The 24,357-nt window shown below is 49.9% G+C and overlaps 1 protein-coding gene across 1 annotated transcript in view; it reads left to right on the top strand.

Moving 5' to 3' along the window:
* Positions 1-16,998: 16,998 nt before the first annotated feature.
* The window catches only part of LOC135901001 (monocarboxylate transporter 9-like), a 58,218-nt gene continuing 50,859 nt past the window's right edge, over positions 16,999-24,357 (top strand). The window contains exons 1-3 of the mRNA XM_065430630.1: positions 16,999-17,101; positions 17,267-17,463; positions 23,487-23,630. Coding sequence (XP_065286702.1) covers positions 17,277-17,463; positions 23,487-23,630 — 331 coding nt within the window. The 5' untranslated portion in view covers positions 16,999-17,101; positions 17,267-17,276. The remainder of the gene's footprint in view (positions 17,102-17,266; positions 17,464-23,486; positions 23,631-24,357) is intronic.

Genomic DNA, 24,357 nt, shown 5'->3' with positions numbered 1-24,357 from the left:
CACTCACTGGGTGGTCAACGAACAGATGGGTAGCGCATCGATCGGCTGTGCTACGGGAAGAGGGTTCGAAACCAACTATCAGACTAACTTGAGTCACTGAGTAGGTGGCAATGTGTGCATATGTGCCGCTCTTCAGTGAACCTCTTTGGTGCCGACGTGGCTCACTGTAGATGCGGGACAGGGTATGTGCCGCTGTGCGATGAGTGTGAGTGAGTGAAAAACTTTATCAGCTCTAGGTTCGCTAGTCTTCTGCGGTCTTCAGATGGCTTCATCCATCTTCTAGCACAATGGTCGGTTGCCCTTAGTCCAGGGCTCCACTGGATGCTGCTGCCAGTTGTGCTCGTCGAATCAAAGCTTGTTGGTCGACCTGGCGATCGCTGGAGAGCACTCCTTCCCATTGCTCCGCATTCGGGTTTGGTATAACGGGTACGACGTCTATCTTCTGGCATGCCCACGTTATGTGATACAGCGTGGGTGTTTCGTGGCACCAGGGGCATTTGTCATTGTATTGTGTGGGGTAAATTTTGCTGAGTACGTTCAGGTTCGGGTACGAGCCTGTTTGTAGATGCCTCCACGCTACAGAGTCCTCTCTGCTAAGGGAGTTGTGCGGTGGTGGATACCGCTTTCTGCAGCCCTTGTAGTAACTTAGTATCGCCGAATAATCTTGGGGTACAGGTTCGGTCCCCTCGAGGTGCCTACTTTGGATGCTCGGTAATAAGTGTACCCTCGAGCTATCCTGTCCGCCTCTTGGTTCCCTGCCCCTCTCGTGTGTCCCGGCGTCCATACTATCCTATGCCTAATTGGTTCTTCTTTTCGTTGTCGTGTTATGTGGTCTCCGGAGCGGAGTATGCGGAGCGCTCCGTACCCTATTCTGCCGCGTAGGTAGTTGCGGCACGCCGTTTGTGAGTCTGTAAGGATTGTTAGAGACCGTTTAGACCGATATCCCTCTGCTGCCACTAGAGCAACGGCCGCTTCTTCAGCCTCGACTACCGTACAGCCTTGTAGTGATGCGCTGGTGATCTCGCGTAGGTTCGAATCAATCACAGTTGCTACCGCGTTGCTGTTGCTCTGCCCCGCTGGTCTGGCGTATGTGGCTGCGTCCACATATACCGTCGTTTCTTGTGGTGCTAGTGTCTTTTGTAGTTATTCAGCCCTCGCTTCTCTGCCTGCTTTGTGTAGGTTGGGATCCATGTTCCGGGGTATGGGTGCTCCTTTTAGTGAGTTGCGATACTCGTCCGGAATTGTTTCGGTCCTCTGTATCTCTTGAAGTTGATCGACGCAGCCTAGTTTCTTCAGGAGCTCCCTGCCAGATGGGGTCTGCTGTAGTCTGCGCTGTTGGGAGACTAGATGCGCCTCTTTCAATTCCTCGAAGGTGTTGTGTAGTCCTAAGGCTAGGAGCTTTTCGGTTGAGCTGTTATGGGGAACGTGGGGTGTGGCTTTGTAGGCTTTGCGTAGAATCGCGTCAGCCTGTTGTACCTCACTCTTGATGGGATTGTAGTACGGAAGGCTGTATGCCACTCGGCTGACGACCAGGCTTCTGACGAGCTTGAGTGTGTCCTCCTCTCGCATGCCGTGGCGTCTGTGTGAGATGCGCGTGATCATGCGGGCCACTTGCAGGGTGGATGCCTTGAGTAGGGCGAGGGTGTGGCTGCAGCATTGGTTTGACTGTATCCACATCCACAGAATTCTGATGACCATCTTTTCCGGTATCGGCTTCCCCTCGAGGTAGACGTTGAGCTTTAACTAGTCGCTGGTGGGGACTGTGCGGTTTTGCTTTCCTCTCCAAACTCTCAGGAGCTCGAACTTCTCTGTGGAGCCGGCTAGCCCTCTTGCTTTGACGTAGTCCTCTACGCAGGTGGCTGCCTCTTGTAACTTCTCTTCTTTCTCTCTGAGCGAGCCTGTGTTAAAGGGACACTAAAGTGAAAAGTGATTTCTTCTGCATAAGTAAATCACCGTTCTACAACACCAAAAACACCACTCTTACAACGATAAGACGTTTGATAAGCCAGAAAAAGCGCAAGAACGAAATGCGGGTGGCGACGCCTACTTGAGTTCCCGCACCTGGGGGCTGTGACGTCTTGGATTTTGATGGCATCTTCTAGGGCCTACTAATTATATATAGCGGTACAGATTGACTACATTGTGTTCTAAAGGAACCAAATATTAAACATGCCAAGTTTCAGGAACCTTTATTCAGCCAACGCGGCCCAAATGCGAAAACAAACTTTGGAATCCCTGATGTCACGCTGACGTACCGGCGCTGGCATTTCGGCGCGAAATTCAAATACTGATACTTGGACCTTCATTTTGTCATCTAATATTCAAACTATTTTCTTGAAATGACTGCCTGCAGGTTTCTCAAACAATGCTTTATTAGTCTAAACTGATTTATTGTTTCCCTTTAGTGTCCCTTTAACCCAGATAGTGATGTCGTCGGCATACATGGCATGGTGCATGCCGTCAATTTCTTTTAACTGTTTTGCCAAGTCAATCATGGCTATGTTGAAAAGCGTGGGGGAGATGACCGACCCTTGAGGCGTCCCTTTGTTTGGAGTAAGGAACTTCTCTGATCGGAGCTCTGCGAGGCTAATCGTTGCCGTTCTGTTTGGAAGGAAGGCTTTGACGTAGCTGTAGACTCTCCTCCCGCAGATCAGGTCGTTCATGCCCGTGAGGATAGCCTCATGGCTTACATTGTCAAAAGCCCCCCTTGATATCCAATGCCATTATTATATTCTCCCCGCTCCTGGGGACGTTCCTGAGTACTTCTTCTTTCATTTGAAGCAGTACGTCTTGGGTCAATAATTTTGATCTGAAGCCAAACATTTTTGGGGGATACAGTTCGTTGTCCTCCATGTATTGTAGTCTCAGCGTCACCACTCGTTCGTACAGTTTTCCCAGGCACGATGTGAGCGAGATCGGTCTGAGGTTCTCAATTTGCAGTTTCATGCCCGGTTTAGGAATCATCACTACCTCCGCATGCTTCCACTCCTCGGGGACGGTCTCAGCTTCCAGTGTTTGTTGAGAAAGTCGGTTAATTCTGCGACTAACTCTTCACTGAGGTTGCGGATAAGTGCGTTATTCATCTTGTCTGCACCCGCGGCCGTGTTCCTGGTTGTGTTTCGAATCGCTGCGTAGACCTCTTCTCGCGTGATGGGTCTGTCCAGGTTAACGTTTCCTCGGTAGCGCTCTGCGTAAGCTGCTGGGTTTGTGTTCCCGAAGCATTTAACGCGTACCTTCTCCAGGAGTTCCGAGTCTGGTCCCTCGAACTGCTGGATGAACCGGTAGATGGTTTTGTTCTTTTCTGCCTTTGTCTTGGACGGATCTAGGAGAGCCTTGAGGATATGCCACGTCCTCGCTGTGTTAAAAGTTTTATTGAGGGAGTCACTGAATAGCTGCCAATTTTGCCTTGCCAATTGCGCCGCGTACTCCTCTGCTTTCGCTGTGACTTCTGCGATCTTTATCTTTAGCTTCCTGTTGTATTTTCGTTTCTTCCACCTCTTGGTGAGCCTCCCTCTAGCTTCCCACAGCTTGAGCAGTCTGGCGTCTACCTCGGGCGTCTGTGTCGTTCGCGCGATTTTTTTTGTGTACTTGCGCTGTTTTTCAATGAGCATTTTTCCCCACTCTTCTATTGATTGGATCCCGTTCTCGGCGAGATTCCTATCGCATACCTCTCAGAAAGCGCTCCAGTCCGTAATTTTTGCCGATCCCAGCTGACGCCTTAGCCTGTCCGAAGTTACTTCCGCCTTGAGTATGCAGTGGTCACTACCCAGGTTCTCTAACAGGTTCCCCACACTGCTTGTTCCGCTCCTCGTATGAACGTGAGGTCAGGGAAGGTGCCGGTACTAACGCTGTTTCCGATTCTGGTTGGAGTGTCTGGGTCTGTGAGGAGGTTGCAGTCGGTGTTCTCTGCTGCCTCCGCTAGGGTTTTGCCTTTTGGGTTTGCTGTTTCGTATCCCCAGCTTTTGTCCATGGCGCTAAAGTCTCCTAGGACGATTAGCGTGCTGCCTTTCGCTAGTTTGTGTGCGCCATGGAAAAGCTCGTAGAATTTTGCCTTCCTCTGTTTCGGGGGGCTGTATGCATTTACAATAAAGATGCTGCCCCTCTTTCTTTTCTTCTTTCGTATAATTTCTACAATCATGTGCTCTACGTCGGTGTCGGCTATCCTGTCGTGGCTTATGGCAATGAGTGCCTTGCTGACTAGGGTTGCCGTTCTTCCTTTCTCTTGAGTCTCGTAACACGTGTATCCTGCGAGTGTTGGTGTCATGCCCGTCTCTTGAAGCGATATGATGTCGGGCGGTGCTTGTTGTGTGCGAATGCATTGTTGGAGGAGGCCCTGCTTCTTACGGCAGCCTCTGCAGTTCCATTGCCATATATATAAGGTTTCGTGCTTGCTTAAAGTTGTACTGGCCATGTTTGCGCCTCGGTGTTTGCGGATGTGTCGGCGAGGGAAGCCAGCGCGGGGCGGTGGTAGGCCTTTTCTCTAGTGTTATCGGTAAACTTCTGCTTGCGGATGCTGCTCCGGAGCCCTGCGACTTGCAATTGCACTTGCTGCATTTCTTGCTGCTGTTGCTGCGTCATCTGCTGCATCATTTGCTGAATCTCCGCTTTAAACGGGCGAAATCCTCGTTGCCTGCTTGCCATGGGGATTGGGTTTGTACGTTTTGTGGCTGCGGAGGGCTGTTCGACCTAAGGTCTCGCGCTGCCTTCGTTAGCTCTGCTATTTGGCGTTCTAGCTTTTTCTGCCTAGCGCGTGATAGCTCTAATTCGCGTCTCAGTGCTATTTTCTCCGCGTCCTCCTGTTCAGGCTGTTCGCGGTTGCTGTTTGTGTTGTTCTTTTTTGTTAGCTGCCCCACTCGAGTGCGGAGCAAACCAGGGGTTTCCGGCTCCCTGCAGCTCACCTTGACGCTGCCGCTCTTTCGGGTAGGCTACTTCTTCGTCTTCTTCTTCTGCTGCTACTGCTGCTGCAGCTGGCTCCCTCTCTTAATGGCCAGGGGCGGGAGGGGCGAGAAGGACCGTGACCGGCTCCGTGAACGGCTCCGCGACGCCCGGACTCTCGAACGGCTTCGCGGTCTCCCCCTCCGAGCTGAACCACCTCGGCTTCTTGCCGCGGTCGTGCCGGCTGCGACGACTGCTCTCGCGTCCGCCACCGTTGTTGCCGCCGTTGGCCTTGCCTCGCAGGTCCCTGGCTTTCTTTAGTCGGTCTTGGCACTCCCGCGATCCGGTAGCCTGGTTGCCTCCGCAGATCAGGCATCTCGGGGTACATTGGTGACCGTTTGCTGGGTTCTGCATCCCGAACTGTTTGCAAGCCATGGCGTCCGGTGTGGGGCACCGCTGATGCGGTGACCTTGTTGGCAACAAACGTAGCCGATTTGTCTTGTGGGCCGGTACGGGTAGCACTTTTACTCGGCTCCGCAGTAGATGACGTGTTTCGGTGTGATGCGTCCGTCAAAGGTGATGACGGCCGTCTTGGTATTGCCTAGTCTTCGGTCGCTGTGGACGGTGACACCCTGTGTGCGCGTCCACAAGTCGGCCTTCAGTTCCTCCCGTGTCGCTCCGGGGTCCACTCCGTGTATCACGCCACTCCGGGTGTTTTCCGGTGCGGCGACGTAAGAGTTCACGTCGTAAGAGTGTCCGTCGATCGTGAGGCTAGTGATGCGCCTCGCGAGCTGGGCGGCCTCCTTGTTCGGCGTGCTCACGATTATTATGTTGGATCCTGTGCGGAGCCTCGTGATTAGGTCTCTTCCCTCGAACTTGTTGCTGCATGCCACGGCTACGGCCCGGGCCACTTGAAACTGCTGGAGCGACATGACTACGAGTCCCTTCGGTCGCGAAATAATTGAAATCTTGAAATCGTCTCTGGGGAGCGGGGGCAGCCTCTGCCTAGGCTGCCGCTGCGCTCCTTTCCCGTCTTTTTTCATCGTGCCGAAAGCTGGCGCGCCAGCTGTCGGGGGAGGGACCGGGGAATTCCCGGCGCTGGCGGCGTTCCGTCCGTTCTTCCTCTGTCGATTCTTCTGGCGTTTGGTCATAACCAATTCCCAATTTGCTTCGTCTTCTTTGTGAGTGTCTTGTTGCTCCTGCATGGCGGAGTCCTCGATCTCCCCGTCCACGGAATTCTCGCAGTCGGAGGCGCCGAGGTGGTCGTCGTCCATCTCTTGTGCTTCTAGCAAATTCTGGGCTAGTCTACTCGTCGATGGCTCAAAATTCGGATATTTCGTGGAGCGGGAGTCGAGTCCAGGCTGCATCGCTGTCGCTGAGCCGGCCTGGCTGCCCGCCAACGCCCGTAGTCGTGCTAAACCTCGGTAGGCTCAGCGTCGACTGTTTCCCGCCAAAGTCCGGTTTTTGCCAAAAAAGGCTCGTACCACCTTGAAATCGGTGTCCGGATGATCCAGCTTGTGAGCGCTCTCAGATCCAACCCGAAAGTTGGCGGCCCGGTGGGTCGAGATAGTCCGTGCGGGTCGGAATCTACAGAGCCCATGCGACGAACGTCCGCACTGCTCAGCTTCTTCTTCTTCTCCCCCTGTTCGATGAAACTCATCTTCATACTGGCACATACCGACTGACCCAAGTTGGCATCGAAGATGAGTTTCTGTTCGAAGAAACTCATCTTCGATGCCAACTTGTGTCAGTCGGTATGTGCCAGTAGGCACTTTTGCCCGCATGAACGTCAGTTGCATGCCAGTAGTATGCCAGTAGGCATGTGCCAGCAGGGGTTTTCAATGTGCATCTTAATCTACGTACACGAGCGGTTATGTTTTTCTCATTTCGCACACCATCAAAAACCAAAGCGGGGTACATCAGCCCCTGCAGCAGCCGCTGCATCGCCAACCTCTCGTTCAGCAGCGCCATGCTATATTGCCAGAGAACAACGGTGGCGAGTAGCTGGCTCGTTTATACCGGCACTATTGCTATCCACTATCCCGTCGGGGGCGCAGGCACCGTTCAATCCGTGTGCAGCCCATGTACACTGATCTCACAGCCGTCACCCTTCGATCAGCAATCGCACACCTAGCGGCAGCTTGCATGCCGAAGCAACACATCGGCGAGAGATATTTGTCTGATAAAGAAGTATGGAAGGGGCTGTGATATAATGATCGATTATATTGTCATCCAAAACACAGGCAGAATGTACGTGCGGCACAGCTTATACTCTAAATGCACGCACCACTGCGGTTCTATAAGCAGTTCTGAGCTAAGTATTGGGATATCCTTGTATTACCAGGCTCAAGGCGTCGTGAACGAAGATAAGAGGAAGGAAAAAGTGTCTAAATTTACGATTTACGTCTATTACCTCTTTGGGAAAAGAAAAAAAAAAGATGCGTTATTGGCTTGCTCATTAGTTCAAAAGAAAACTAAGGATGTCCTCTATAACTATAAAATTCCTTTATCAGTGCTCGAAATGAAGTCTAATGTCCTAACGCAGCACGTGATAACGGACGCCGACCGCGTAATTAAAACTTTAAAAGCACACAAACGACGTTTCGGCTCCTGTTCCCAGGAGCCTTGTTCCCAACGATTGTGAAAGAGCCTAAAAAATTGTTCACAATCCACCTGAGCAAGCAAGCTCGTCCTCGTCATCTTCTCGCATCTGAAAAAAAAAACGCTTTAGAACGTTACTGCGTTCTAAAGATCCTTTTAACGTGTCACTATAAAGGCAGCGCAAATATTAACAAAATAATTGTTCATTTCTTTACATTGCGGGGACTCTCCGCTAGGGGGCCGTGGAGAACCGACGTGCCTCACATGGGCTCCTGCGTCTTGCGCTCATTTCTACAGAAAGCTTGCCACTCACCACTTTTATTTCGCACCGGCAGAATCGATAAGCTACAAGGAACCAGCGGATGCCACCTACATTAGAAGTGAGTCGTTTTGGTCACGATTTCAAGCTTCGTCTTTACCGACCACCCCGCGCCTTGCTAAGCCTAACGCCGTGCGAGACTGCACCGGCCCGCCGGGGAGAACCGCCGTCGAACGTGCAACAGGTGTTGCACGTGCGCTGTGAGCCGAAGAGGAGGCTCGGTGCTCGTAGGTGCTGCGGCTGACAGGCAGACTTTGAGATGAGCCAAGAAACACCCGCAAAGGACGGGACGTCAAGCGAACGACTAGAAGAAACAAGCGCAATGCAAGCACACTCAGCGGAAGAAGCCGACGTCACACAATCTTGGGCCTACGATAAAAACAGCGGCAGAACTACAAACCTCAGCGGCCAATGGCTGACATGGGAAAGGAATGACAAGAATGACGCGCATCAACGCCCCCGTAGCGGCCCAATCCACGCAACAACAGCCAGCCATGCCGCCACCTCCGCGCAAATCCAGTGTGTCACCGCTACTTTTGGACGAGATCAAAATTGTCTGCCCCCCACAAGCTGGCCTTGAACTCGCCAAATGGTCGCTCGTCGCAGTCACTCACGCAGTCGGAAGAGCCAGCGGAACATTGCAAAGACAATTCCACGACAACGTGTGAGTACAAATGCAAAAAGAAGAAAACCTCATCATTGCAAGTACAGCAAACAAGAACTACGCTCAAAGCTTAGCCAAGGTCACTAACATACAGCTTGGAGGCAACAGAATGCGTTGTTGGGTAAGTTGGTTCATTGTATTTGGAAAGATTGGATGCGCTTTGTAGACGATCACAAGGAAGAAAACAGGACAGGCGCAATTCCTGTCTGGGGGAAATGGAGGCAACATTTCCAACGTAAAAGCCAACTCGCGTCTACCCGAAGATGTTAGCAAAGGTGTTCTCTACGGTATCACGCCTGGGACTTGCAGTGCGCAGCTAATGGATGGAATTCGAATGCCAGCACGCTATACAGTCCTCAACGTCTGCATGCTCGGAAAGTCCACGGCGGCGGTCATCTATTTAGGGGGCCCGCATGTCACCTACAGCATCATTTATCAGAGCGGCGACTACTGATGCAAGCCCTACCGCAAATCAGTTCAGTATAACCTTTGGTGACCTCGGACATCGTCAAGACGTCTACCCAAGACCAACCCCAAATTTCTGCTACAAATGTGGTAAAACAAACCAACCCCCGAACCATGACTGCCATGCCACGTGCAAAGATTGGCGGAGAAGGTCACAAAACGGCTGGGAAAGAATGCAAGAAAAAGCTAAAGCCTAACCCACCACCTTATTTAAGTAAGACAGCAATGGCAAAACAGCATCGAAGAACGAGACAGTCGATGGAGCTCAAACCGCGATGGGTTCCCTGAACTAAGCACTGGTCAATGGATGTGCCGCCAGCTCAAGTAACGCCTCCAGTAGCACCACCAGAAGCAGCAGACCCACATGAAGATCGCGTTCCAGAAAACGCATGAATTACGCTGAAGTTGCCGGCAACTCTGACAGTGCCAGTGTCGGATCGGCAGAAGCGGTAGCCGTAAGAATCCTCGAGAGCAAGCTCCAAAATCAAAAAAGCGTCATAGACAGACTACTCAAAAGATGCAAAGAATACGAACATGGAAGTAAGCAACCATCTACAACGCTAACCACGGAGGCAGTTGATTCCGCGATCGAAGCTAGAGTTCAAAAGTACCTCCAGGCTTTCGAGGACGTAGTCACAAAGCGCATTCTCGCCCTGATTGAAAACATCACCAAGCTTATCGTCAAGAAGATTGCCCCACTTAACACCCAAGTCACCACACTCGCAAGTCAAGTCGCCAATCTCAAAAACCAGGTCACCGGCCTAACAGCCAAGGCCAACAATTTAATAGCACACGCAAAGAACAATTACGTCATCAAGTCCTACCTCGACAGCCTTCTTAACACCACCGAGCAGGGTAGAAAGAAGGCTCGCACAAACAGTCGCAATGCCTCCCGCTCGATCTCACCTAACCATGAAGTTGCCTGTGAAACTGAAGAGCCTCATAATGGCGACACCTAAAACCACAAGAAAGAGCCCGCAAAAACTCTGCCCATCTGGCAATGAAACTGTCGATCCTCCCGGTCCCCGGTATGCAAACCTACAGGAACTCGTGAAACTGGACCACCCTGGTGTAATTGCCTACAGGAAACCAATACCTACAACGTTCGACTTCAACGATATACCGCACAGCCATCCTAACCAAGAAAACTCTCACAATGCAAGAACACGAAATAGAAATCCCCATCGAGCAAACCCTAGTGGATATCCTACCAGGCAGAAAAACGCAGCAAATTCTCTTTATCGTCAGCATTTACAGCCCTCCTCGTGATCAACTCCCGGAATTCGACCACTTGTCCATGAACTCAGGAAACGCACGAAAGGCCATCAAGTTGTCATAATGGGAGATTTCAACGCCCCACATACATCATGGGCTTATCCGAACACCACCAAGAAGGGAGCCCGAGTGCACGACACTGCTGAACAACGCAGACTGACCCTCAGGAACGACCCACTGCAGGCCACGAGAGCCGGGAACAGTGTCTCCAGGGACGCAAACCCGGACTTTACGTTCACAGCGAACGTCCACAGGGCCGAGTGGAGTCGACTCTCGGAGACGCTCGGAAGCGACCACCACATTATCCAACTTGACATCGCGCATAACCGGAAACCGACCAAGACTGCAGTTGCTCGACTAACAGACTGGAAGTCCTTCAGATTCAACCTCAGCGGCAACACAGCAATGGACGGCATCGACCACTGGCTCAAGGGCCTTCTCGTCACAGCAGGCTACCACATCAAGAGCACCCAACTACGTACCAAAACCCCCGCAGTCGACCCGCATCTCTTTTTTTCTCTGGGAGGCCCAAAGAAGCCTGCTGAAGAGCTGGAAGAGACAAAAGCTCAATAGAAACTTAAGCAACGAATCGCCCTTCTCACCATACAGGCCCGAGATTACGCGGAGCAACTTAGCAGGCAAAATCGGCACACATTTTGTGACAGCATGCAAGGGACATCCCGCACCACGAAAACCTGGCATTTCCTACACGCTCTCTTAGGTACCGATCGTACCAAAACGCAACAGATGAAAGATATGCGCAGACTGATCCACAATCACGCTAGATCGGAGCGTGATCTCCTTCGTGAGTTTCAGCAAGAACTTAGCAGCAACAAGCCCACTTTATCAGCGAGCGGAAAGACGTACAACGGTGCACCAAACCCAGATCTCGATCGACCATTCACCCAGGCAGAGCTCCACGCAGCCTTAGCTATACTCACTAGAAACACCAGTCCCGGCAAAGGCAGCATAACTAATAAGCTCCTACGGAACCTGCCGCAATCTGCCACTACAGCAATGCTACAGTACTACGACTGCTGGGAAAAGGGGGACCTACCAACAACCTGGAAGCATTTGGAGGTCACTATTATCCTCAAACCCAACAAACCCCTTCGCATCAAAAATCTTCGTGCCATTTCCCTCACATCCTGCGTGGGCAATGTCCTCGAGCACATGGTGCACGACCGGTTAAGACCATACCTCGAGCACAACGGACACTTGCCGCACACCATGTTCGGATTCTGACATACTCTGTCGACACATGACGTACTCCTGCTCCTCAAAGAAGACTTGCTTGACTTCCTAGACCACAGACGCAAATCATGAATCCTGGAAATCGACGTAAAAGGCGCATTCGACAACGTGGACCACGAAGCCATTCTCTGCAACCTCGAAGCTACAGGCTGCGGATCCCGGATCTAAAACTGCATCAGCAGCTTTTTGACACCCCGAACAGCAACAGTAGGCGTCTGCGACCTCCGCAGCGATAAATTTCGGCCGCCCAACAGAGGAACCCCACAAGGATCAGTTAACTCACCGCACCTTTTCAATATTGCAGTGATCAAGCTACCGAAACAACTGAACGCCATCCCAAACCTATGCCATGCACTCTACGCCGACGACATCACGCTCTGGACCAAAGCACCTACTACTGGACAACAAGAACGCAATCTACAACAAGCCGTCGATACTATCTAGAGATACCTTCGAGACTGCGGTCTCCAATGCACACCCGAAAAGTGCGAGCTTCTCGTCCTGAGGGCATGGACACGAGGAAGACCACCCAACTATACCGAACCCGATCCTAGCGTCTCGCGCAACGGAACCAAGATCCCTACAGTCGACTCTTTTCGCGTACTCGGACTTCACATCCACAAGGACGGATCAGGGGTGGCCACTCTCCCACGTCTCCAACGCACACTGTCACAAGTTACGTACCTCGTCAAGAGGATTACAAAGCAAGGAAGCGGACTCAAAGAGCACGACACACAATACATAATTCAAGCTCTCTTAACTAGCCGTACCACCTACAGAACTCCCTACTTGACGCTCAAGCCGGCTGAAATCAGGAAACTCATGTTGTCATTGAGTTGGATCATTTAATCATTGGATCATCATTGAAAGAACTCTTCAGGCTCGGCGTCCATAATACGTGGGAAGAGCTTGTTGAGGCTCATAAAATCAGCAAATAGAGCAGCTTAGGCTCACACCCACCGGACGTGCAGTTTTGCGCTACCTTAACTACTGTGAAAGCTACATTGCAGACACAAAACACAAAACAAAAATGCAGTCCGAGACTGTATCAGCGTTGCAAGTATACCGCGCAATATGCATCCAGCTTACCATAAGGAACGTGGGAAGAGCAGAATCTACGCACTCAGCAAGAAATACGCGAGAGATCCTCATACGAGGTACACCGATGCTGCCCGGTATATTAGCGAAACGCCTTTGCCCTAAGCGTACTCGCATCTGTCACCATCCGAGCAAGAGCCCCCAAGACTGCAGAGGAAACGGCAATCGCTCTGGCAATAACAACTTGCCCTGAAGTAGCAGTAATCCTAACATATTTCCAAGCAGCAGCTCGCAACTATCAAAAAGGAAGCATATCAGAAACCGCACTCAAAATACTTAGAAATCACATCGCACGTGCCCCGCTCCCCGACACACACAACTGGATTCCAGGCCATCAGGGCCTGACAGGAAATGAGGCGGCACATGCCGCTGCCCGCAAGCATAACAGCCGGGTTTTCCTGCCATCCCGCACTAGGCCGGCCACCAACGTTGATGACATCGCCCTAAAGTACTCAGAGCTTCTGCAACACCACCGGCTCATCAGAAGAACGTACGCTTCACCACACAAGAATCGGAGCAAAGAGGAAGAAGACATGCTCCGCCGCCTACAAACACCTACGTACACGCAAGAATTATGCACAGACTATATCCTACGCAAAGCTCGTACGCATGCTCCCACTGCTACGTGCAAAACACCCTGCAACACATGGTCCAGGATTGCCCACTGCGTGACACACTCGCTGACCATACCTCACAAGCTCCACAAGACGACTCCAAAGAAGGCCGCCCCATAGAAGCACAAGAGCGCCCCGACTCTCCACGGATCCGTACGACAACAGAAACGTGCGAGGGCAAGCTTTCCTTTGATGACCTGGACGACCAACGCAGTCTCGCCGCCCAGGCCAAGGGGGCAGCCCAAGCCAGAGAATTCCTGGAATGAGGACTCCTCCCACCTAGTGTGAAACGGGTTCTGATTCGGGTTACCGTTTCAGAAAATAAAAGTTTAGTTCTCTCTCTTTCTCTCTCTTTACATTGGGCTTCAGAAATGCAAAGGACAGATTAAACAATGAACAACGCGCTCCTAGTCTTCACCCGTCCACACATGCGAGTCATCGTCTCTGTTCTAGATCGCCTGTATGACGGGTCAGCGAAGCAGATAAAGGAAACCGCACCGCACATGGAATTTTATCGTTCTCAGAAGTCTTCATTGCGTTACATGTAATTTTATACACACAAATTTGTTTTGTCCTTCCAAACCCTACGTTTGCATTATTATTATATTTTACGAACCAGCTAATATATATGGTCATCGATAAGTGATGCATCGCGCAGCGAGAAGCCACGGAGAGTCATAATCAATGCCATATGAAAAAAAAATGTCATTTATGATATCTAGAAGTTGCTCAGTATGATATGTGGGACGCCGTAATGGGAGACTCCCGTTTAATTTGGATCAGCTGCAGCCCTTTAAAGGGCGCTAAAGGGTACCCGAATTTCCTGGCACGAGCAGTGGCGGGGGAGGCACGTAGTGATCGACACGGATGTGGAAGGCGCTAGGAATCTTCGTGGGTGAATATCAAAGTCAAGTAAATTAAGCACCGTGCATTCTCTCTGTACTGTGACTGACACGTGTGCTGATTTACAACGTGCACTACGACGGACACAACATTTGAACGGGTCGCATGCACTACAATCACTGGTGGCTCAATGTAAATGATGTTTAGGAATTAACCATAAATAGCGTACGCAAAGTAGGCAATGGCCAGGGCGAGCAACAGAATAAAACACAAACAAGGCACATTACAAGCACAAACAGAGACACCACTTATGCTTTCAGGTTTCTCTTGCTTATTTGCTTAGTTTACATGCCTAGCGTATGGTGTGCAAGATTAGGATATTTTAAGGGCCTTCAGAATCGTGGCAGTCGTTACTAAATATGACACCAAACAGAAACAGGTACCTTTCTTTCTGGTTGGTACCCTATGTACAACGAAACACGGTGAAGAATTCGCTGTATATTATTCCCTACATTTTCAGGAAATAGACAACAAACAACGCTGCACTTTGCATATGCACAGAATATCGCTGCTACAACACTGGTATGTGCACGCTCACTACATAAACCGCTGCCGTTATGGCGTCTCCTGCTCAACACATATACACTAGTCGCCTCCCGTGCGCTTTGTTTTCCGCTACGACGCAGTGCTTTCACCTTTCGCTGCGTCCGTTGGAATTCTGCTTCAATATCGGAAATGAAAAGGAAATGGTAGTGGTAAAACGGCTGAGCATTGCTGACAATTTTGTAGACATGTTTTTCTTGGGGCGAGTCAGAAAGTGGTGCTCTTATGAAAATCATTGTGCAGAATGAGGGAGAATCAAATATTTTTATTACAATACCAATTATTTCGACACTGCAGGTGCATCTCTGCCGTCACCTTAAATATGAGGTTCCGCATAAAATTCAAGCGCAATAAAAATCGTCGCCACGGGCCTTATGATGTATGTGCGAGTGAAAGCGATTTGCAAGCTGGCCAAACAGCGCGACCGAACGGACGTCATGGGCCCTATAACGTAAAACTATTCCAATACGTTTTTATTCCAATCTCCTGACGCCAAATTTTGCGTAACCGCCGATGCAAGGATCGGGCGGCCACCTGCAGGGTTGTCTGAACAGACTAACCAAACGCTCTCCTCGTTCATAAAAGGTCACTTCTGTTTGCTTGGAAAACGAATAACATTGCCTACAATGAATGGTTTGTCTTATCTAATTGACTGACAAGAGGTGAAGAGCACGCTCAAGTAGAGAGCGATTCTATGCCGCGGAGCCACTGCACTGAAAATCGATGACCGGATCAAGAGGGTGGTGCGGCGTTTGCGGTTGGTCCGCCTTGCCTTACTTAACTTGCGGTGGCTCGTCGAAAATCGCGGCGGCATGCAACGGAAGCTTAAGAATGACGCTGAAACGGATTCTCAGCAAACAAGATTTGCCAGAACGAGGTTATGAACGTGCCGAAAGTGCTCGAAAACGTTACACGGCCGCGCAAAAAGTGTTATTATATGCAATTAAAACCATGCTATCCGGCAAGTGCGAGTCGCCAGTGACTGAGCGATCGGTGGCGGCCATCTTTTATGCCTTTCGGAACGGGGCAGCTTGCGGCTATTGAGAAGAAAATTCAGTTTTGTTCGGCATATTATAGTATCTTTACGGCGTACACGTCGCATTGACGCGTGAGTTTTCGCGGTTTTGTGACGTCGCGTGGCAGGCAGGTGAATTAGATGCAGCCCGAAAACTTTTGACCAATAGCCGAGGCTTAATGTCGAAAAGAGGTCGAATCAGAAATAACTATTTTTCTTTTGTTCGATTGCATCATGCATAATCAGTGTGTACAAGTCATATCTGGTGGGTAGCTATCACGGTTTTCGTGACGTCGCGTGACAGACAGGTTAAGTGGGGGTGGTGCAAAAAAGTTTTGACCAATCGTGGAGGGCTGATTGCAGAACTGGAATAGAAAAGTTTAGAATAGTTTGACGTTATAGCGCCCCATCTTCAAAGGTATCTGCCATGGTTGCAGAGTGCGCGTAATGCCAGCAGCTTCGTATGCACTCTGCTTTCGATGTTGCGTGCGCTTTGAAGTTAGAGATGCACGAAGGTCAATTGGATCGCTGCTGCTGCTGCCGCGATTGCTCACTCCAGCATTCTGACACTGAGTTTCCGCGTTCATCGACCGAGATGTGTCCTTGTTTACCCGCACACACGTGACAGCGTGCTTGTTAATTTAGTAAAGACACATTGGCATGCTAGTTGGTTTGAATTCATGATAGAATTTGTAAGCGCGACAGCACGAGGACGCAGAAAGAGACACACACGCAAGGACAGCTCCGCCTCTGTGTCTCTCTCCTTCTACTTCCTCGTTCCGTCGCACTTACGCATCGTGTGATTGTTAATTTAGTTAGTAAGCGAATGTTTACAAGTTTACACGGCCGATAAAACTACTATCCACACTTCAAATTGCCATGCACTAATTTGCTATCGCAACCGGTTCCTGGCCTTAGGGCGAAACTGCGACTTTCTTTGTTAACGTCGTCTATCCCGGCTATTGTGTGTGTGTGTATGTGCGTGTGTATGTGCGTGTGTATGTGCGTGTGTGTGTGTGTGTGTGTGTGTGTGTGTGTGTGTGTGTGTGTGTGTGTGTGTGTGTGTGTGTGTGTGTGTGTAGCGACCTTCTGTGTGTGCGCGTGCCTTTTTTATAGCACATATGCCGGCAGAGCATATGTGCTATGCGCTACGAAACAGGTCGTACAGCTGCGCGGGAGATGCACCGCCCAAGCTACGCGGCAAACATCTACACTCCCTGCGATTCAGTGAATAGCTAGACAGACACTGATGCGCCCGCCAGAGTGTCTCTTACTGTGCGATATGAAATTTCCCTGTCCGCCTCACGCAACTTTCCCGCACTTTATGAAGGAAGCAAGGTCATATTGCTAAGTTTTTAGAATTACTAGCTCATTCGACTACGCAACAAGGCCCGCGCTCTGTACATTGGTCTGAGTCAACGAGCGGACACCGCAATCAATAGAGGATTGGAGCGTAGGTGCTGGCCTGATAAGAGGTATTATTGAAAATCTGCTATGTCGCATTGGAGTTCACTGATACCTCGAGCTGAGACGCTCTAGGGATGGCTAGAGCCATGTAGCATTACTGGAGTTTGCTGGAGTCCGCCTACGCTCCTTGTTACAGCATCGCCTGCATTGATCTTCCTCTTCATTGTTGCAAGTCCCAAGACGATGGCGGCTCCTCCCCAGGACAGCTGCTGGAGTATACCACTGGTGGCTATGTCTGCGACCTTCTTCCTCTACATGACACTGTCCAGTATGGGCTATTTGTACGTGCTCCTCATGGAAAAATTTCGCGCCAGTCGGGAGATGGCTTCGTGGCCAGAGAGCATCATGATGCTCACAATGCACCTCGGCGGTAAGGAATGAAATCATATGTTCTGTTGTTCCTTGCTTATAAACCAATTTGTTGCTGATAAAAACGCCGGCAGAATTACCTCGGGTTTTCACTCAAAAGAAAAAAAAACGGCAGATTATGAAAAAAGACTTGTGGCAGGTGTCAGTTGAAAAATAAGTTATGAGGATTTACGTGCTAAAATCACGATATGATTATGAGGCACATCGTAGTAGGGAAAAACCCAGTTACACTGGTGTTCTTGCCTTCCGCCCCGATAGAAGTGCGGCCGGCGTGGCCGGAATTTCATCCGGCGACCTAAGGTTATCAGCGCAACACCAAAGCTACTAAGCAATCACGGCGTCTGTGACTAGCGTTGTACATTGACTATGTGCGAGCTAATAGACAATTTTTGAACAGAGTTTGACGCTGTATAACTTTGAATAAGCACCTTTGGGTTGCGTTATGATGCGCCCCCGTCCATCAATAGTTTTAGTTTAACGAACGGGAACGTAAAGGTGAGGAAGATATTAGAATACAGGGCGGCGTCCGGTACTTCGTTCCAAACATTTCCATACCAAGGCAATCAATTAGCCACCATCCTGTTGTTTCTCTGGCGACACGTGTCATTCGGACGACGGAATAGCCAAACGACCCTCTTTCAATCCAAGCAATCCGACTTAAGCACTGGAGGAAGCACCCTCGCCATCGCCTGTCTCCCGGCTAGTTCGACCATTCAGCTGAGCTCTCGTTGCTGCCGCTGCGTTTCTGACTGCGGCTCGACGACCCCAATCAACCTCATCACGATATATATATATATATATATATATATATATATATATATATATATATATATATATATATATATATATATATATATATATATATATATATATATATATATATATTAGGTCGCAGAATGGCACAGCGACCTCGTCCGCCCTGCTATTACTCCGAGCAATATTTGGAGGTGGGGAGCACGCCACCACTTATGGAAATTCGTCGCAGTACTTTGCCCTCAGTGTTCATGATTGTCGGAAAACCCACCTCCACTCCCAGCAAACCTCATCGCCTTCTGTGCCCTGCTCAGTTGTATCACGTCAGCGCGGCCTCGCCATTTTAGCGAACCGAAACCTAATGATGTGGAGAATAAACTCGTCTTCTGCGAAAGAATGAGCATCTGAAACAAATGGGATAATGCTATCAATGTGAAGAAGGAAATTTTCTATCTCTGTGATGTTTGAGGCGCGAAGAGTCATCAGCTAAGCTTAATCGGCGAAATGGCCGCCAGTGACTCTCTCAGTGCATCGTCACCCGTCCTTTATGTATCCCTCACGCCTGGCGTCAGGCTTATTTGCACATCTGGGAACGCTTTTGCTCAAGCCAGTGTCAGAGCAGAGCTCTTTTTCTTTTCTGTACGCGAGACTCACCACTGCGCCTACTCTGCGTGGGACCCGACAGAAGCGAAAGACGCTAGTGAGAGAGAGAGCTGGCAAAAAATACACACCTTCTCAATATTAAAATTGATGCCTCATGCTTACACCCGTACCCTACCCGTACACCCGTACCCGCACCCTTACACCCGTACCCGCACCCGTACACCTCATGCTTACCCCGTACCCGCCGAGGGATTGGATAACCTGTAACGCCGCCATGGACAGACGAACTAGATACACGATTTGGCAATGGAATTGTAGAGGATACGATCGAAAACGATACATTTTGCAACAACACCTTAAAGACAAAGAAAACCCGGATATTATAATGATGCAGGAAACAAATGGGCTGGCAAAATTGTCGGGTTACAAGTCCTTTGGTAGAGCCGAAGGGGAGACGAAGGCGCTAACGACGTTGGTAAAGCGAAATCACTCGGTCGTTCAACACGACACGGAAGTTAAGTCAATCGATCATATTCTATTAGAACTCATACCCATGCGGAAAACGAAGGACAGCCTCTTTGTATTAAATATTTATAGCAGTCCAAAGTGCAGACACCATAAATTTCGATCGCTCTTTAAAAAAACACTAGCCATAGCGGACAACCGAGCGGTAGTGATCGGAGGCGATTTTAACGCCCAACACGCGGCGTGGGGTTACAAAATCGAAACTCAAAAAGGCAGGAACCTATGGCTAGACGCGCAGCAGGAAGGTCTGACCCTCGTGACCGACCCATCTGTTCCCACGAGAATAGGTACCAGCGTTTGCGCGGATACTACGCCAGATCTAATATTCACCAAGAACATACGGGACGCGCAGTGGATAAATACGCAACACGACTTTGGGAGCGATCACAATATACTAGAAATAACGGTAAGGGCAGGACCGCGCAAGACAAAGGGTAGACCACTTAAGATTGTCGACTGGGACAAATTCAGGAAAATAAGGGAGGAGGCCGACGACACGACACAAGGTATTGAGGAATGGACCGAAAAACTAAAGGGAGATGTGGCGGCAGCTACGAAAATGGTCCCGCCGGAGGCGCATCTAGAGAACGTAGACAATAAGCTTCTACACATGTGGGAAGCTAAGGCAGGGTTGCAACGGAGATGGAAAAAACAAAAACACAACCGGACGCTTCGTAGAAAGATAGCCAAATTGAACAGGGACATAGAAAAGTACGCCCAGCAGCTATGCAAACAACAGTGGGAGGAAAAATGCAACAACATGGACAGTCAGATAGGAATGGCAAAAACGTGGAACATCCTTCGATATTTGTTAGACCCGGACGGGACAAAGTCGGCACATAGGCAAAATATAAATCGGCTAATACAAACGTACCGAGGGACAGAGCAGGACTTCCTCAAGGAAATCGAGAAAAGATACATCTCGCAAGTGCTGCCCGTCGTACACCCTGACTACACAGGGCAGGTAAATGACGAATTAGACAGCAAAATCGGCGAGTCAGAGGTCAGGGCAGCCCTGCAGAAACTCAATACCAAGTCGGCACCCGGACTAGACGGTGTAACGAATAAAACGCTAAGGAACTTGGACGATGAGTCTATAGCTAAGTTAACCGAATATATTAACGAATGCTGGGAGGCAGGGCAGATTCCGCAGCAATGGAAGACGGCACAAATCGTGTTAATACCTAAACCGGGCAAGCGACTGCAAATTGAGAACTTGAGACCCATATCTCTCACTTCTTGCGTGGGGAAACTCATGGAACACGTGGTCCTAGCTAGGATGACCACCTACCTCGAAGACTGCGACGCGCTCCCGCCCACGATGATAGGATTCAGGAGAAACCTCTCAGCGCAGGACGCTCTGTTACAACTAAAACATCAGATAATAGACGATTCGGGCAGATCGACAAAGGCAATTCTCGGGTTGGACCTAAAAAAGGCCTTCGATAACGTAACACATGCAACGATACTGGATAGAGTAGGCGAACTAGGACTGGGAAAACGCACGTACGATTATGTACGCAATTTTCTAACGGGCAGAAAGGCAAAGATCACGATAGCGGACCTAGTTTCGGAGGATATCGAGATAGGCAGCGCAGGTACGCCACAGGGCTCGGTCTTATCACCGATGCTATTCAATCTGGCGCTTATCGGGCTGCCAGCCAAGCTACAAGAAATCGAGGGTCTAAATCATACCTTATACGCAGACGATATTACCCTATGGGTGAGAAACGGAAGTGACGGGCAGATAGAACAAACGCTTCAAACAGCGGTCGAAACAATCGAAAAATATCTAGAGGGGACAGGGCTAACATGCTCGGCAGAGAAATCGGAGCTGTTACTGTACAGACCGACTCGCAGAGGTCGCAAACCAGGCAACTACAGGGAAGAGCTCACTCATAGAGAGGAGATACAGTTAAAGACGGCCGATGGGAAACCCATACCCAAGGTCGATAGGATCAGGGTATTGGGGCTCCTCATTGAAGCCAAGGGCAACAACGGAGAAACCCTCAGAAGACTGGAGGGAACTGTAGCGCAAATCATGAGGCTAATCAGAAGGATAACAAATAAACATAGCGGGATGAAAGAGGAAAACACGATCAGGTTAATACAGGCCTTCGTAATAAGTAGAATAGTGTACGTAGCGCCGTACTTAAAATGGCAGGTCGCGGAAAAGATCAAACTAGAATGCCTCATTCGGAAAATATACAAACTAGCCATAGGACTACCGATCAGCACCAGCACGGACAAGTTGCTGCAATTAGGCCTACACAACACTATAGACGAGCTCATTGAAGCGCAATGTACGGCACAATATGAACGCCTCTCTAAGACTAGAGCAGGCAGACACATCCTAGAGAGATTAGACATAGGTTACCACACACAGCATGGTGTCAAGGTGGACATCCCGAGAGATACAAAGGAAAGATTGGTAATACCTCCCTTACCAAAGAATATGCACCCAGAACACAATGAGGACAGAAGAAAGAACAGAGCGATGCAAATACAGAAGAAATTCGGCAACGACAAGGACGCAGTGTTCGTAGACGCGGCTCGATACAGTCGCAGACGGGGATTTACGGCAGCCGTAATCGATAGGGATAAACGGTGCAAGACATGCGCGACGATACGCACCACAAGTAACGAGATAGCTGAAGAAGTAGCCATAGCGCTCGCAGCAGCTCAGACTAACGCAACCGTGATAGTCAGCGACTCTCAGACGGCAATAAGAAACTTTGCCAATGGCCGAATCTCCCCGGAGGCACTACGAATTCTTCTTGCAGGAGGGCAAAATTACAAAAGAAAGATATATATCACCTGGACACCCGCTCACACCCTCGCGGAGGACGGCAACAACGAGGCGGCACATGACGCGGCTCGAGGGCTTACGGACCGAGCCGCAGTCGCAAGTGACGCCCCGACACCCTCCGGACGTGACGGTGCGGTAAATGAGTGGGAGTGGGAGGACAGAATGACAACATATAATGACATTACGAAACATTATAGGTTACAGAGGTGCATATTCCCGCGACCTCACGCAAAATTGACAAAAAAGCAGTCTGTCGCATGGCGGCAGTTACAAACTAGGACGTACCCGAATCCTGCGCTCTCGCACATCATATATCCGGATGTATATCCTACGGACAAATGCAGAACATGTGAATCCAGAGCCACTCTGGAGCATATATTATGGGAATGCCGAGGGCTAAATAGCAATAAAGAAAACGCGGTCTCTAGCAGCAGCCTTCGCACGCGCTGGGAAGCCGCGCTGCTCAGCCCCGCCCTCGAAGATCAATTATGGGCCGTCCAGCGGGCCGAGGATGCCGCCAGGACCCAAGAACTCCTGGCCGTCACCTAGGCGGGCCCTTTGGCCCTCCCCACCAACTCGCAGGGCAAACAATAAAGTTCTTTCCTCCTCCTCCTCCTCCTCATGCTTACAGTCAAAATTGAACCCAGGGCCGTCGACGTGGTGGTTGAGCACGCGGGGGCGGATATGCGGACGAGCAAGGTACAAAAAAAAAATACTTGTGCGAAAGGCAGTCGCCGTCACGTGGGCACTCTGCCAACCGCCTCTCTGCACTCCCCGCAGGTAACTCGTGCATTCCGTCATTTATGCAAAAATCTCGCCCAACACATCACATCAGGTTTTCCTTTACATATGCAAGACGCGGTAATGGAATGCTGACTTTACAGTACCTCCAGTTCACGAAAGATGAGGGGAGGGGTGCGCATGTGGTTTCGGAAGCTGCTGGTATCCTGGTACCAGTGGATCACACGCAGATGTGGCCAAATTCACAAAACGTTTCGTTCGAAAGTGCTCCTCACCTTTCGTCTGCCATCAATGCTAATAATGTGTGCACTGTCACGATCGCCTCTTACGAACACTTCTAGCCAACAACATTTTCTTACACACTTGCCCGATTTTTGTTTCTTTCACTCTTGGTGGTTGAATTCGGAAATGTTTTTCATATTGCCTGGGTTATTGCACTCAAGTTTGGTCAGCCAGAGTGCACAGTAAGTCTAAAACTGAGCCAATTAGATTAGCTCTGGCAGTGATTTATGCGGTCATCTGTGGGCGTAAACGCAATGCGTCCCGGGCTTTTTTTTTTTCTTTTTTGCAAACCGCTGTTGTCCTCACCTCAGGATTCGTGGTCACTGTGCTCCACAGCAGGCTTTCCATCTTCTACGTGGCGCTCTCGTCGGCTTCTCTCTGCTGCGCTGGCCTCCTGGGCGCTGCATTCGCACCAGACATTAAATGGATGATTGTGATGCTCGGCGCAGTCTACGGTGAGTATGATACACAACTGGTCCCTCAATTTGCTGTTCTATAGGTTACAGAAAACCACAAAGTAGCACGCGAAATCTCTATTATTCTTACTGCTGCCTACGACTTTCGTGCGTGTGTGCGTTTACTTTGCTCTAGTATGTACAGGCCTAATATGAAGGCGAGATAGAAGGAGTTTTGGATGAGCCGGAAGGGTCAAAATAAAGAATATATAATTCCTGACTATTAAGTGAGGAAAGCACGATATGATTATATTGTGACGACGATGGTGTGACAAAGCTGGAACGACGGTGATAAAACGACCCCGATGGTATGCCACAACGGTATGACACCATCTGTGTGGCAACGATGCAATCACGACAATAGCACAACAACGGCGGCTTAATCACGATTTCATTCCGGCATGTTGCGATGGAATACTAGAGAAGAAATTACTTCCATGCTTAGGGCAAAATGACCACGGTATACCGAGTACGGCTTTACGACGACTGCATGAGAGCAATGGCATGACGACGAGTACATGGCGATGTCTGTGTGACGACACTGACGTGACAACGATAACTTCACGATGACCAGACGAGAATACGACCAGAATCGGTTGACAAAAGTGGAACGACGATGATAAAATGACCACGACGGCATCACGACCATGGCATCACAACGAATGCCTAACGGCGACAGCGTGACAACTACGTAATGATCACGATGGCATGAAAATGGTTGCATGAT

This window comes from Dermacentor albipictus, chromosome 2 (genome assembly GCF_038994185.2).
Source record: "Dermacentor albipictus isolate Rhodes 1998 colony chromosome 2, USDA_Dalb.pri_finalv2, whole genome shotgun sequence".
Classification (NCBI taxonomy): domain Eukaryota; kingdom Metazoa; phylum Arthropoda; class Arachnida; order Ixodida; family Ixodidae; genus Dermacentor; species Dermacentor albipictus.
Note: the sequence above shows the minus strand (reverse complement) of the source record. Positions and strands in the feature narration are given on the sequence as shown.